Source organism: Branchiostoma belcheri, unplaced genomic scaffold (genome assembly GCF_001625305.1).
Source record: "Branchiostoma belcheri isolate BF01 breed outbred unplaced genomic scaffold, Haploidv18h27 scaffold85, whole genome shotgun sequence".
NCBI classification, from domain to species: domain Eukaryota; kingdom Metazoa; phylum Chordata; class Leptocardii; order Amphioxiformes; family Branchiostomatidae; genus Branchiostoma; species Branchiostoma belcheri.
In genome coordinates, this window is record NW_017804520.1 from 125,393 (window position 1) to 137,721 (window position 12,329).

At 38.9% G+C, this 12,329-nt stretch overlaps 1 protein-coding gene across 1 annotated transcript in view; it reads left to right on the forward strand.

Moving 5' to 3' along the window:
* LOC109487062 overlaps nt 1-12,329 on the forward strand; it is a 40,437-nt gene that overhangs the window by 17,839 nt on the left and 10,269 nt on the right. Inside the window, exons 5-17 of the mRNA XM_019791014.1 lie at nt 904-969; nt 1,436-1,501; nt 2,037-2,178; nt 2,965-3,004; nt 3,399-3,475; nt 4,146-4,219; nt 4,605-4,715; nt 6,017-6,063; nt 7,005-7,209; nt 8,002-8,063; nt 8,879-8,938; nt 9,908-10,019; nt 11,120-11,278. Of these exons, the coding sequence (XP_019646573.1) occupies nt 904-969; nt 1,436-1,501; nt 2,037-2,178; nt 2,965-3,004; nt 3,399-3,475; nt 4,146-4,219; nt 4,605-4,715; nt 6,017-6,063; nt 7,005-7,209; nt 8,002-8,063; nt 8,879-8,938; nt 9,908-10,019; nt 11,120-11,278 (1,221 nt within the window). The remainder of the gene's footprint in view (nt 1-903; nt 970-1,435; nt 1,502-2,036; nt 2,179-2,964; nt 3,005-3,398; nt 3,476-4,145; nt 4,220-4,604; nt 4,716-6,016; nt 6,064-7,004; nt 7,210-8,001; nt 8,064-8,878; nt 8,939-9,907; nt 10,020-11,119; nt 11,279-12,329) is intronic.

The following is a 12,329-nucleotide window of genomic DNA, read 5'->3' on the forward strand; positions in this document are numbered from 1 at the left end:
ATTTTTCTAGAAAAATCCGTTAACCAAGAAATTAAATTGGTGTTGCCTTAATAAACAAACTGTACTTGTACATATATATCACACAGGTGTGATGCATACATGTATATATTTATGTCATACCCTGGCCGCGATTACGTTCGATACGGGTGTTCCGGCCCATGTGATAACTAGCAGTACGGCCCGGGGATTCTTAACGCGTACGGCCCGGGATTCCAAATGTTCCATAGAACGATTCGAACGCGTTTTGCCCTAACCGCATGCACCGCTTTCAAAACCTCGAACACCGAATTTGGATGTTGGAATTGACACCGTTACACCTTTTGTTTAGATACACCAAATTTTGGCACATTTCGCATTGAAATGTCTGTTTTCTCAGGTGAGTATGACACAAATAAAATACAACACAGTGTATTCCGCATCACCCTCGGTCCCAGACTCCCAGCCCTCACGCGAATCAGATCCGACCCGCGGTCGGGCTGGTACCTCGGGCGATACGGAATACACCGTGTTGTATTCTGTATAATATAGTCTGTGAACCAGACTGTTTCCAGGCCTTACACAGGCCAGGTTCTCAGCTCCAGGGCCAACATGCCAGGTAAATTATTCCACAGGCCCCCTCACTTAGGCCCTGATCCTTGCACGCTGGCTACTATATAGGATTCAATTTTTTAATCATTGTAGAATATAGCTTTGAAGTGACTTAAAACTAGCTGTCTTAGTGTCTATCAATATATGAATGATTTTTCTATTGTAGTATGGGCTATGGAGAGGCCAAAGTAGTGTGCAGGCTGTCTACACAAAGTCATGTGCCAGGCTCTCCCCTTCTTAACTTCATGTATACAGGAAATTTCGTATCAAGCAATAATATTATTACAATTTTTTTCCATTCCTATTGTTTGCCAGGTTGTGTTTGTTGGCCCCTTTGAGCATCATTCTAATCTGCTGCCATGGAGGGAAATTGGATCCAGGGTAAGTGTCAAAAGTGTGAACATTTAATTCATTAATGATGGGGTGATCATTGGAACCACCGTTTGGGGGTTTGGAGGACTACATGGGGGTTTTGAGAATACTTGTTACTGAATAGCACTGTATGTGGTTTTCGAGAACATTTTACTGAAAAGCACTGTATGGCATTTTGAGAATATTTTACTGCAAAGTACTGTTTGGGTAGTGCTTGTCAATACCCCCAAGTATAGTCTCCAATTTGGAGACTACTTAGGGGTATTGACGAGCAGTACATCATAGTACATGGGAAAGGTTGATTATGGAACAGTCCATTTTGGAAAACACTAATGATATTGAAGAGCACTACATGGAAAAGATTGATTTGGAACTGTCCATTTTGGAATGAGGATTGAGATGAAATACTGTTATATTAATTTTGTTCCCAAGCAAATGTCTTTCCAGTAAAAATTTTCAATTCTTGTCTTTGCAGGTGATGCGAATTGCAGAGACCAACAAAGGGCTGCTTGATCTTGAAGACCTGGAAGCTAAGCTCAAGGTATGAATTTTAGAATATCATCTGACATAGTTACAATACTGATCCTGGATATACAAATTAGATAACACAATTTTTTCCAAAATGTATGTCTAATACAGAGCCCTGTTTCTACAACAGGTAAGGCAATTTAACCTAGGTTTAGGCCTAGGAAAAAAATTTTTTGTGTGTCCTGTTTCAGTCTTAAAAAAAATAGCATTTGGTAAGTAGGGATTATCTTTTTTTTCTTTTCTTTTTTTTAGACTTTGACAATTTCTAGTGATTCAACATGTGATCCAATACAGTTTAACAAAGTAAAACGTGCATGATGACACTTATATTTTCAATGTCAATGTTGGAAAACTGATTGTATATACAAACTGATTGTTTCACTCTGGTGTCAGATCACCGAGCTAGAAAACATCACTCAGCTCTAAAAATTTATGTCCCTTGCAGGGGTCCACACAGAAAAAAGGCTAGGGTACATGCGCTAAAAAATATGTACATGGTCTGTCCTGTCCTGACATTGTCCATGTTGCTTTAAACTTTGTTCCCCCAGGCCTGGCAGTCATGTGGCTGTCAGCTGATTGGTGCGTTCAGTGCAGCGTCCAACGTTACTGGCATCCTGACGGACACAGTTCAAACATCTGTCCTCCTGCACAAGTATGGTGCTATCGCTGTGTGGGACTATGCATCTGCAGGTAGGAACAGCCTTATCCAAAAGGCTTGACTGTACATTGGAACTTAGTTGTAACTTAAAAATACGGGGGTGCCAAAAAATTAATCAGAAGTTTACGGAATTCATACAATCCTTACTAGGAAACATACGAAGTTTACGGAATACATACGATCCATGACTGTATTCCGTAAATTTAAATCCTTACGTTTCTATGTTTTCCATAAACTTCGTATGTTTCCTAGTAAGGATCGTATGAATTCCGTAAAATTCTGATGAATTCTTTGGCACCCCTCAAGCGTAATGCTAAGGGTATTTGGCCGGAAACCTATGCCATGGGTACTGGGTTCGATTCCACCTATATGCCCCAATGTTGTGACCATAGGAAACACACATAGCTTCAGTTAGGGACCTCCCTTGGAAATAAAGGCCATTAAATGGAGGTCCTTTTTGGAAAATCAGAAAATCTACAGAACCAGAAAAATCACTTCTGCTCTTGAGACTAGTTTAAAACACATTCTCATCCCATACTACATTATACTTTATGAGGTAGATACATATGTAAGTCTCATTGTACATGTATGTTTGTTATATTATAGCAATAGATATCATTGTACATTGCTTTGTACCTCTTACAATTGTTTGGAAGGTTTCAGGCCCTGTTGTACACATGTATATAATTGCTTCCCTTGCAAAAAATTCTGTTTCTGTGTTGCTGCCAATAGCACATTATGTTCATGACATTCATACTTGCATGCCAAAGTTCTGATGTGTATACATAAGTGATAAAAACTTTTTATTTCTCTTCCAGGGCCATATGTGGACATTGATATGAACCCAGTTGTGTCCAGGTACATATATTTTTATATGCCATTATTATTACATTTAAATTAATAAACAAACTAGAGAAGTAACATTTGCAAAGCAAATGCATAATGTTTACCTTTGGACATGGTCTGCCCTGTTAATTCTTACTACATTCACATACATGTACTTACTAGTATGTGGTGACAGGAGTAGAGCAGACCATGAAATTGCAACATTATGTAACCCAATACCAGTCACCATGGTGACAGACGTCAAGTTGAACAAATCATTTCATTGGTCAGGTCATAGGTCACTGTTTGGAAGAAGCGGAGCAAAAACAATATGTTTTCCTTCGGTAAATATAAATAAACAAGGTCTTGCTATGCTATGCTATTGCTACCCCAGTATGCCTGACAAATGAAGTCCTGTGTTTTACAGTGCTGATCAAGGGCTAAGTCACAAGGACGCTGTCATCATATCTCCACATAAGTTTGTAGGGGGACCTGGAACCCCAGGTGAGCTTACTAAACAACTTAATACAGGAAAAAAGAACTTTGTTGACACAACAAAAGTACAGTGACTTTCATAAGGTCTTAAACTAGACATACAGACAGACACATGGGTACAAAAAAACTGACCCTAGTAGTACCTACAAGACTATAGAAATAATAATGAATTAACTCACACTTGTTCTAACTTAAAGGTCTAAACATTCTTTGATACAAAACAAGTCAGAATTCCACGACCTCATACAGTTGTACCTTCACCAAATGATGTTAACCCTTCAAACTGATGAATTATTATAATGATAATACATTTTCTCATTGATTTTGCAAACTAGATCCTAATTTACATTAATTGTTATCTAGTAATCATGTCAAACATTACTTCAGCTATATACCTACATACCAAAAATCATGACAATCTCTCAACCAGTTCTCGAAAAATTTTCAACAATCGCTCCACATTGGAGTTCCACAATAAGCTGCTAGGGGACTAAACATGTCCCTTCTTCTGGAGAGCAAGAGCCCTACCATGTGCAAAATTACTGTAGTGACCCTAGCATGACCAGTTCATGAGATATCAAAATCGGCAGTTCTGCTGCAGTACCAAGGAAAGCCGCCGCAGGGGTGAAAGTAAACTGTTTTCATACATTTTAATAGAATATTATCTTTGTACCTTCAGGTGTTCTGATTGCCAAGAAGTCATTGTTCCAAAATCCTGTCCCTTCTGGCTGTGGAGGGGGTTCTGTCTTCTTTGTAAGTACGACTTTTTACCTTTGCCATAAACGTTAGCGATTTTTGGTTGATTTGATTCATTGAAATTGCAACAATGCAATTATACATGCGGAACAGAGGCAGCTGTTGCTGGTGTTGTGTCCCGCACATAGAAAACAAATACAGGACGGACAATACTCATTTTCACTTGAGTCTAGTGGGGAAAGTCATGTTAAGTGCCTTTCCCAAGGGCACAAGATCGGTGGCATGTCAGGACTCGAACCCAGGACCTCTTGATTTGTTAGAAAATCCGCTTGAAGTTTACACAAAACTGACATGCACGTTTTAAGGGGTACATTCAGGGCCTTTCCAAATATGTGTCATGTGTAATTATTATTAATAAGGTGTGTAATGTTCCATATTTCAGGTTTCCAGAGAGACCCATCGATACCTGCAGAATGTGGAGACCCGTGAGGAGGGTGGAACTCCTGCCATTGTGGAGTCTATCCGAGCAGGGCTGGTCTTCCAACTCAAAGAGGTGACTGTGTCTTTCGCTTCACGTTAGAACTTTCTATGAAAACTGTTGACTGAACCAACACTAGCTGACAAAGAATATCTTTGACAAGAAGAAAAATAATTATTGCGTTTCAAACTTTACCACTGGATATAACAGTTTATTAGACATTTCAACCGTCTGTCCAACACTCTTCATCAATGAAGAAAAATGTTTAACGATTTACGGAAAAGATTCTAAATAAACAAAACAGGTAGTAATACTGGTTTATTTCTTTCATACTATACGGTACAGAGTAGCAGGGTCCCCACAGGGCCCTGAATTGATCTGCTGCATTACACAAATTGTTAAAAACGGTTGGCACAAATATTAAAAGCGATTATTAAAGACAGTTAAAAACAACAATTATTAAAAGTATTCACAATAGGTGGCGATCATAATCAAGCGGTTAAAAACAGCAAAATTGTTAAAAGTATTTACAATAGCATATACCGTGTCATGACAGATTGTTGTTTTTGTTCAGTAGTCTTACAAGGAAAGGTATGCTACTGTTTCTAAATCTTTCAGTTCTAGTTCTGATTGTGTCTAGATCGTTACAATGTCTTGTGTGCCTGTTACTTGTCTGCCCATGGGAGGGGGGGAGCAAGTTTCTAAAGAACGGACTGTTCAACAGTCAAGACGAGAAGGTTATGTTTTCGTGCGTGTGTGTGTGTGTGTAATCTGAGAATCTCTGAGAACCAACAAATTAAATTGATCTGACATTAGTTGTCTTTTGAATAATTGTGTTGAGCTGAAAGTGGATGTTCCAGAAAACAAAACTGTAACACATTGTAATCTCCCATACATGTACATGGTGCAATCTTTGTCTTCAAAAGCATGGTTATCATAGCTTTTAAGCAGTGTTCTGAAAACTAAGTTAAACTTTGCAATTCTATAGGTACATGTATTTACTGATTAGCACATCTCCCTCATTCCTCAGTACACCTTGTGTAAAAAGAACGAATGTAGGTAAACAGGGAATGAAGGTGAACTAATTCGCCGATGAAGGTTAAACATCCAGGTTACCTGGTAATAAGATTACACAAAAAGCAGTTACTCATTGACAAGCAACTAGATATGATTTTGGAAACGGTCAGACGTTTCAGTACCATGTAGTATCCTCTAGCTTTCGTCAGTGACTGAGAGACCAGAGCAGAAATGCAGGTTCCTCTTATGTTGACATTCATGTATATATGGGAAAATCCTCCTAGTAATACATTTTGTCTGTGTATTTTGAAGAGGAACACACACTCAGTCCATTTCATTAACTAATTTCCATGTTACAGGCCCTAGGTTCAGACTTCATCATGAGAAGGGAGCAAGAGCTCTGCAAGTAAGTCTTTTCTGACATTGTGGAAACTAACTAAAACATGAAGGATTTAGTTTATAGCGATTTTGCTTAATATATACAAACCAGTTGGGGTATACCACTCAAAGAATGGTTCTCATGAGCAACTGACAGCATCAAAAATACACAGGATTCATGCCTTTAGATCCTTCTACAGTCCTGTACTTACGTTTATTTATTTATTTCATCACAAAACGGCTTGGTAGCCCATTCACATAGTATTACTAAAAGCTGCCTTCCAATTAATGGGGCCCATCATACATTTACACAGGACAAAACATGATTAGTAAAAACATTTAGATGAGTCAAGCAAGAAAAGGTAGACAACAACTTACAGCAAATAAAATCATAATGCGTCAAAACAAAAGCATGTCCATAAATCAAAGTCGTCTAATGTTAACTGGACTGGAGGACAAAGGGCAGCTTTTAACTGTTGTAGAGTTGATATGTACCTTATGTCAGCTTGTAGTGTGTATTGCTGATAAGTCTACAAGTAAGGCCACAGCAAGTAAATTTTATGGATGACATCCTCCGCAGACTCCAAATCTAAAGCGAGCGGGCGAAAAAAAACCAAGGTGGGCCAAAAAAAAAAGGTTCCTACATTTTAAAATTTTGACCCAATCATTATACAAATGGTTTTGATTCAGTGGGAACATCACAATATACACAGCCAGCATCACATGATAATCACTGCATCAAATTAAAAACAAAACATTAAACCAGAGCCTTTTCTTGTCTCCTCTCTTCAATGTTATCTGCCATCCACCTTCCAGCATGCCAACAGACATCTTTGCCCATTTTCGGCATGTTGACCACTGTCAGAAGGCAACAAAATTTTTTTTTCCAAAATCAGGCGAAAATTTATGCGTGCGCTGATGTCATCCATAAAAATTACTTGCCTAACTTCGGTGTGTTTGTCTGTCCAGAAAAGCTTTTGACTTCTGGTCGGGAAATCCCAGCCTGGTTGTGCTGGGCAGTACTGAGGTGCAGCGTCTGCCCATCCTGTCCTTCATGGTGCAGCACCAGCAGTCTGGACTCTTCCTGCACCACAACTACATCTGTGTTCTCCTCAACGACCTGTTCGGCATCCAGGCCCGGGGTGGCTGTGCATGTGCAGGACCATACGCACAGGTAAAGCACCATGTGTGACTAGTGCTGCGTACTGCTTCGCTGGACTGGTTCTGGACTTGTAAAAATGTTTAGGTTCAAGTCCAAAAAAAACCTATAGGTCAAGAACCGATTCCAGACTTGTTAATAAACAAATAAAAAAAAACATGGCACATACCCCTTTTCTTTCCAAACCACCTAAAACCTTCCATACATTGCAAAATCTGTGCTGCAAAATGAAGAAAACATTGCCATCGGGCATCGTCAATTGTCGGCCTCCATGTTATGTGGCCAAAGTTTTGTCCAAACAACATTGCAAGGTTGCCAACATGCAATTTTGTAGTTGCCAAGGGTTAAGGTCCGGACATACGAGTCCGGAACTGAACCTAAACCTCTGGACTTGAATCCGGACCTGAACCTAAATGTGGGCTTAGGTACATAGCACTACTGTCTACATGTATGTGTGACATACAATCATGTATTTTTGTGCTGGACTGTACAATTGTGTACAACAGGAGGGTTTCAAGTGGTAGCAACTGACTCGTCTGACAGGTCCTGGACCTTTTGGAGTAGTGGTTAGTGTGCTGGTGTCTTAAGCTAGCTGCCCAGGTTTGATTTCCAGCATCCTGGGAGTGAGGGGTTTTCTTGTTTGTACTCCTGGTGTTTCACTGGCTCCCTATATAGCTAGTGGTTAGGATTTGGCACTCTCACCGCAAAATCCCGGGTTGGGGAATGTACCATGTAACAATCTGTTTACTACCATGTCATGTACATGTACATGGTGGCACCAGTAACTGATTTGTTGTGTTTTTCTAGGACCTGCTGGGAATTGATGAGGAATTAGCCAACAAAATTGAGAAATTGTTGGTAGAGGACAAGTAAGTCACAGGTCTTCTAATTTCTCTCATATGTTACAGTACTGTAATTTAGTGTAAGAGTAGACTATGAATGGACGTGTACATGTGTGTCTGAGTGTTCAATCAATCTTATTAATCAAATTAATTAATTGCTGCCTCAATAACACACCAGCCAAGGTGTCATTTTATAATAGATTTATTTATTTATTATAATTCTCCACATACATTATGTACATGAAAGGTATGGTGGACACCCTTACCAGTACACCTTTTCAAGGTGACCATGCCAACATATAAATAGAAAATGTGTATAAAAAAATACAAAACAGTGATACTGTATATACATGAGAATCAAAACAATAATAAGTAGATTTAACGGGGCCTAGTAGCACAGTAGATTGTCCAACTTACGATGAAGACCAATAAGAAGAGTCTATAAAATTGCATATAAGACCGACATAATACTACCTCATACAAAAACAGATATTTGATATATGCTATTCTAATGCCCTGAGTGTTCATACTATGTACATGTAGGCCACAACTCGCTGAGACAATGAGCTGGTATAATACATTCCTGATGCAATATCACGTTATTATGATCATTTTATTAAATTTTCATTTGATTTGATCATTAGAGCTAGAGTAGTATAGTGAGGGTGTCTTTATTGTTATCGATAAGAATAGACTAGTAGACATCTTAGAACTGTTAGTACTGTAACTATAATATTAGCAATACCTATAACTATATAACAATTCAATCTGTAGATGCTGCCATACATTGTACCCACTACACTTGTTGTGAAATAAAGTTGTCCTTGTTCTGTTTCCTGTAGGAGGCTGGACAGGGACCACCTGCGCCGGTATAATGAGTTCTCTGAGAGGGAGATTCTCAGGTACAGGATCTGTCTTGTCTGTCAGATTCTTGTAAGGCCACACCAAGTTACTTTCAAATTGTTGGTTCTCGGATTTTTTTCAGAAAAAATATGAAGCGAAAGGGCAAAAAAATAGAAAAATAGAAACAGGTCTAAGCATCCTATTATACATGTAGCCGTAAGTGCTTCAATTATAGGAGCCATTTAGTCAACATGCACAAAAGGCTGGGGTAAAATTTAAATGTATTTTGAACTTTTAATCAAACCACTGCATTGATAGATGGAAAAACAGTTACGTAACAAGTAGGAAGAAAAGGACTTTCCTCAACTGTTGGGGGTTGATTCAGAACCAGAATCTTTTTTTTTACAAATCAAAGAAAAAATGAAGAGGCAAATATGAGAACCAACAAATTAAATTGGTTTGGCCTAAATGGTGTACAATTTCATTATCTTGTCCAGTCTGAAGAAAAAACGGTCGAGTCTGAAAAAAAGGGTCTGCATGGAATCTAGGCTTTGTGATGATAGAACGTTCAAATAGCTGCTATTGAAGACACTTTACTACTGTAACTGTAGTGTGTGTTGAAAAAATGGATAAAACATGAAGGTTTGGCTGCACATTTTAGGGGGAATGAGTTACCACATAGGCTAAGGACATGATATAATTTCATTGTATGTACTTGCACAGGTACACCAAGTCAGGTACCAGAACTTACACAATGTACAATCAGTTGTAGGATAGAACATTCTGAAGCTCTCTGAATAGTCTGGTGTTTCTGACAGTCCTCCATCCCTTAGGAATTAAGGAATGAATGTTGCCAGTCCTGCTGAATTCAGCGTTAATGCCAGGTTTTTCTGCCTCCCAGACTGGACATGTTTTTCCACCTACCCCTTCAATGGCGTGTGAGATGTGTATAATTTCTGTATGCACTGCACAACACTATTTGTATCTGGTCTAATTGTTTGTTAATCTGCATTGTTATCTTGCTGCAGGCCAGGATTTGCTCGGCTGAACCTGCCGTACTTTGCCACAGATGAATGTGTGGACTTCATTCTTGAAGCTGTTTCCATGATAGCTGAGCATGGCTGGAAACTCCTGCCACAGGTACATACTTGTGTTTTGTTTCCCCCGGCCAAACTGGTAAACTGCCTTTAGGCATAACACACCTGTCTTGAATTCTTTAAAGTGAGTGTATACAAGCTACATAAGACCAGACGGAAATGAACAAAAGCAATGCCTTCCCCACTTTTGTTCCAGTGCTGGTAAAAACTGCGTCAGCACTTTCTGTCGCCGCGCGGTGTGCCTGCAAAGCTGGTGTGTTACGCCCAAGGGCAGTTATACCAGCCATACATTACAGATACAGATAGCACTGGAATTCCAGTCGAATCCACTGCTTGACGGCTTTGTTACAGTGCTGAGGGAAAAAGCTCCCTCAGCACTGGAATTCCGATGCGGAACGTTGTCCTAGGACAAGTGCTGATCTTCTTTCAGTTTACCAGTGCTGAACGCATGGCAGAGCCAGTTCAATGGTCATTCAGCACTGGGTCCTAAGTTTTAATCATAGAGGAAGTGTCATTATTAATGTCATGTTAAAAAAATCTGTACACTCACAGTCAGTGCATTTAATGATTTTACTGTACATGTAGGTACATGTGGGCAGTCCCTTCAGCCTTTTCTACTCAGTAACAGCGTCCTTCCCTTTGCTAAATGTCATTATGGATACCTTGTATGATAATGGTTTATTCAATTATTAAAATATATGCTATACATTTATCTATACGGCCAGTCCCACCTGGCAGCCAGGGGCTGAATTACATGCTGTTTCCATGAGTTTCATTAAAGCAAAGGCATAACCATTATCTCAAACAAATTTAAAAACATCTACAAACGAGATACATTAACAAAGCATAAACAACCTCTTAAGCGGGTTAAAATGAACTGTTACAGGTCAGATTATTTTACAGGTTCAGCAATCGTACCATGTGTGGTATTGCACTTTCGTGATATCTTCCATGCAGTTCTACATTAAATACTGTTCAGTTTGTGGGATGTTCTAGTTTTCCTGCCACTTATTTCCTCTCGTGAAGGCTGTAGGAGATGTCTGTACTGTTCAGATTGTTCTAGAGACCTGGTGATTTTAACGGTCAGTTCTTCGCGGCATCCTTTGTATACAGTATTAACACCCTGTGTTCTCACCCGTCCAGTACCTGTTCAAACCAGACACAGGTGAGTGGAAGAACAGGAACCACCAGGTGTTTAAGGACAGGAAGTGGCTCGGCTCCATCTCCTACAGCACAGGTCACATGACCTTCCCTGAGCCTGATACAGAGAACACCAAGGCCAAACTACCCAAGAATTACAAGGTCAGAAAATGAAATCATATGGTACATTTAGGCCATACCAATTTAATTTGTTGGTTCTCAGATTTTTTCAGAAAAATGTGAAGCGACGGCGAAAAAAATAAAAATTAAAACAGGTCTAGGCATCCTATTACAAAATGTATATAGCCCCAAATGTTAAATGTAGGAACCAACACAAAAGTGTGGTTAAAATTTAAACAATAAATTTTGAACTTTTAATCAAACCACTGCATTGAAAGATGGAAAAAAAACTGTTACAGTAACAACTAGCCTAAGGACAAAAAGGACTTTCCTCAACTTTTGGGGGCAAAACGAGTATTTTTGAGTTGATTCAGAACCAGAATCTTTTTTTTTGTAAATAAAATGAAGAGGCAAATCTGAGAACCAACAAATTGAATTGGTGTGGCCTTATCCTCAAGCCATATAAAATCCACAGTGAGTCCACTACACACACATCATACATGATGTACATGTACATGCACTCTGAGTGTTTTGAGAAATCTTTGGTCTGCAATGACATTTTGTACCAGTAGAACCCCTGAACATTAACTTTGTAAGTTACGATGGAAGGATGCCTACAACAAGTAAGAGAAATTATACATAGGAAGATTATGCTCATTTTTCAATCAATGAGACAAGATAAAACAAGGCACATATTAAAGCTCTCATGAAGGTTTGATGTCTCCAATATCTTGTTTCATGGAATTTTGCTAACAACTGAAACTGCAGGTACTAACATTTACTGGTCTTTCACAAGGGAAGCTGCATGAATACGTTATGTTCCTTAAGTCATAATATTAGTGAAAATTAATGGCCTTTTGCACCAAGATTGTATACATTGTTTTGTAAGATCCACTTAGAAATCCTAAGCCTGTAAATGTGTAAATGATAATAAGGCCACAGCAAGTAAATTTTATGGATGACATCTTCCGCAGACTCCAAATCTAAGCGGGCGAAAAAAAAATGAGCCGAAAAAAAAACAAGGTTCCTACATTTGAAAATTTTGACTCAATCATTGTACAAATGGTTTTGATTCAGTGGAAATATTATACAT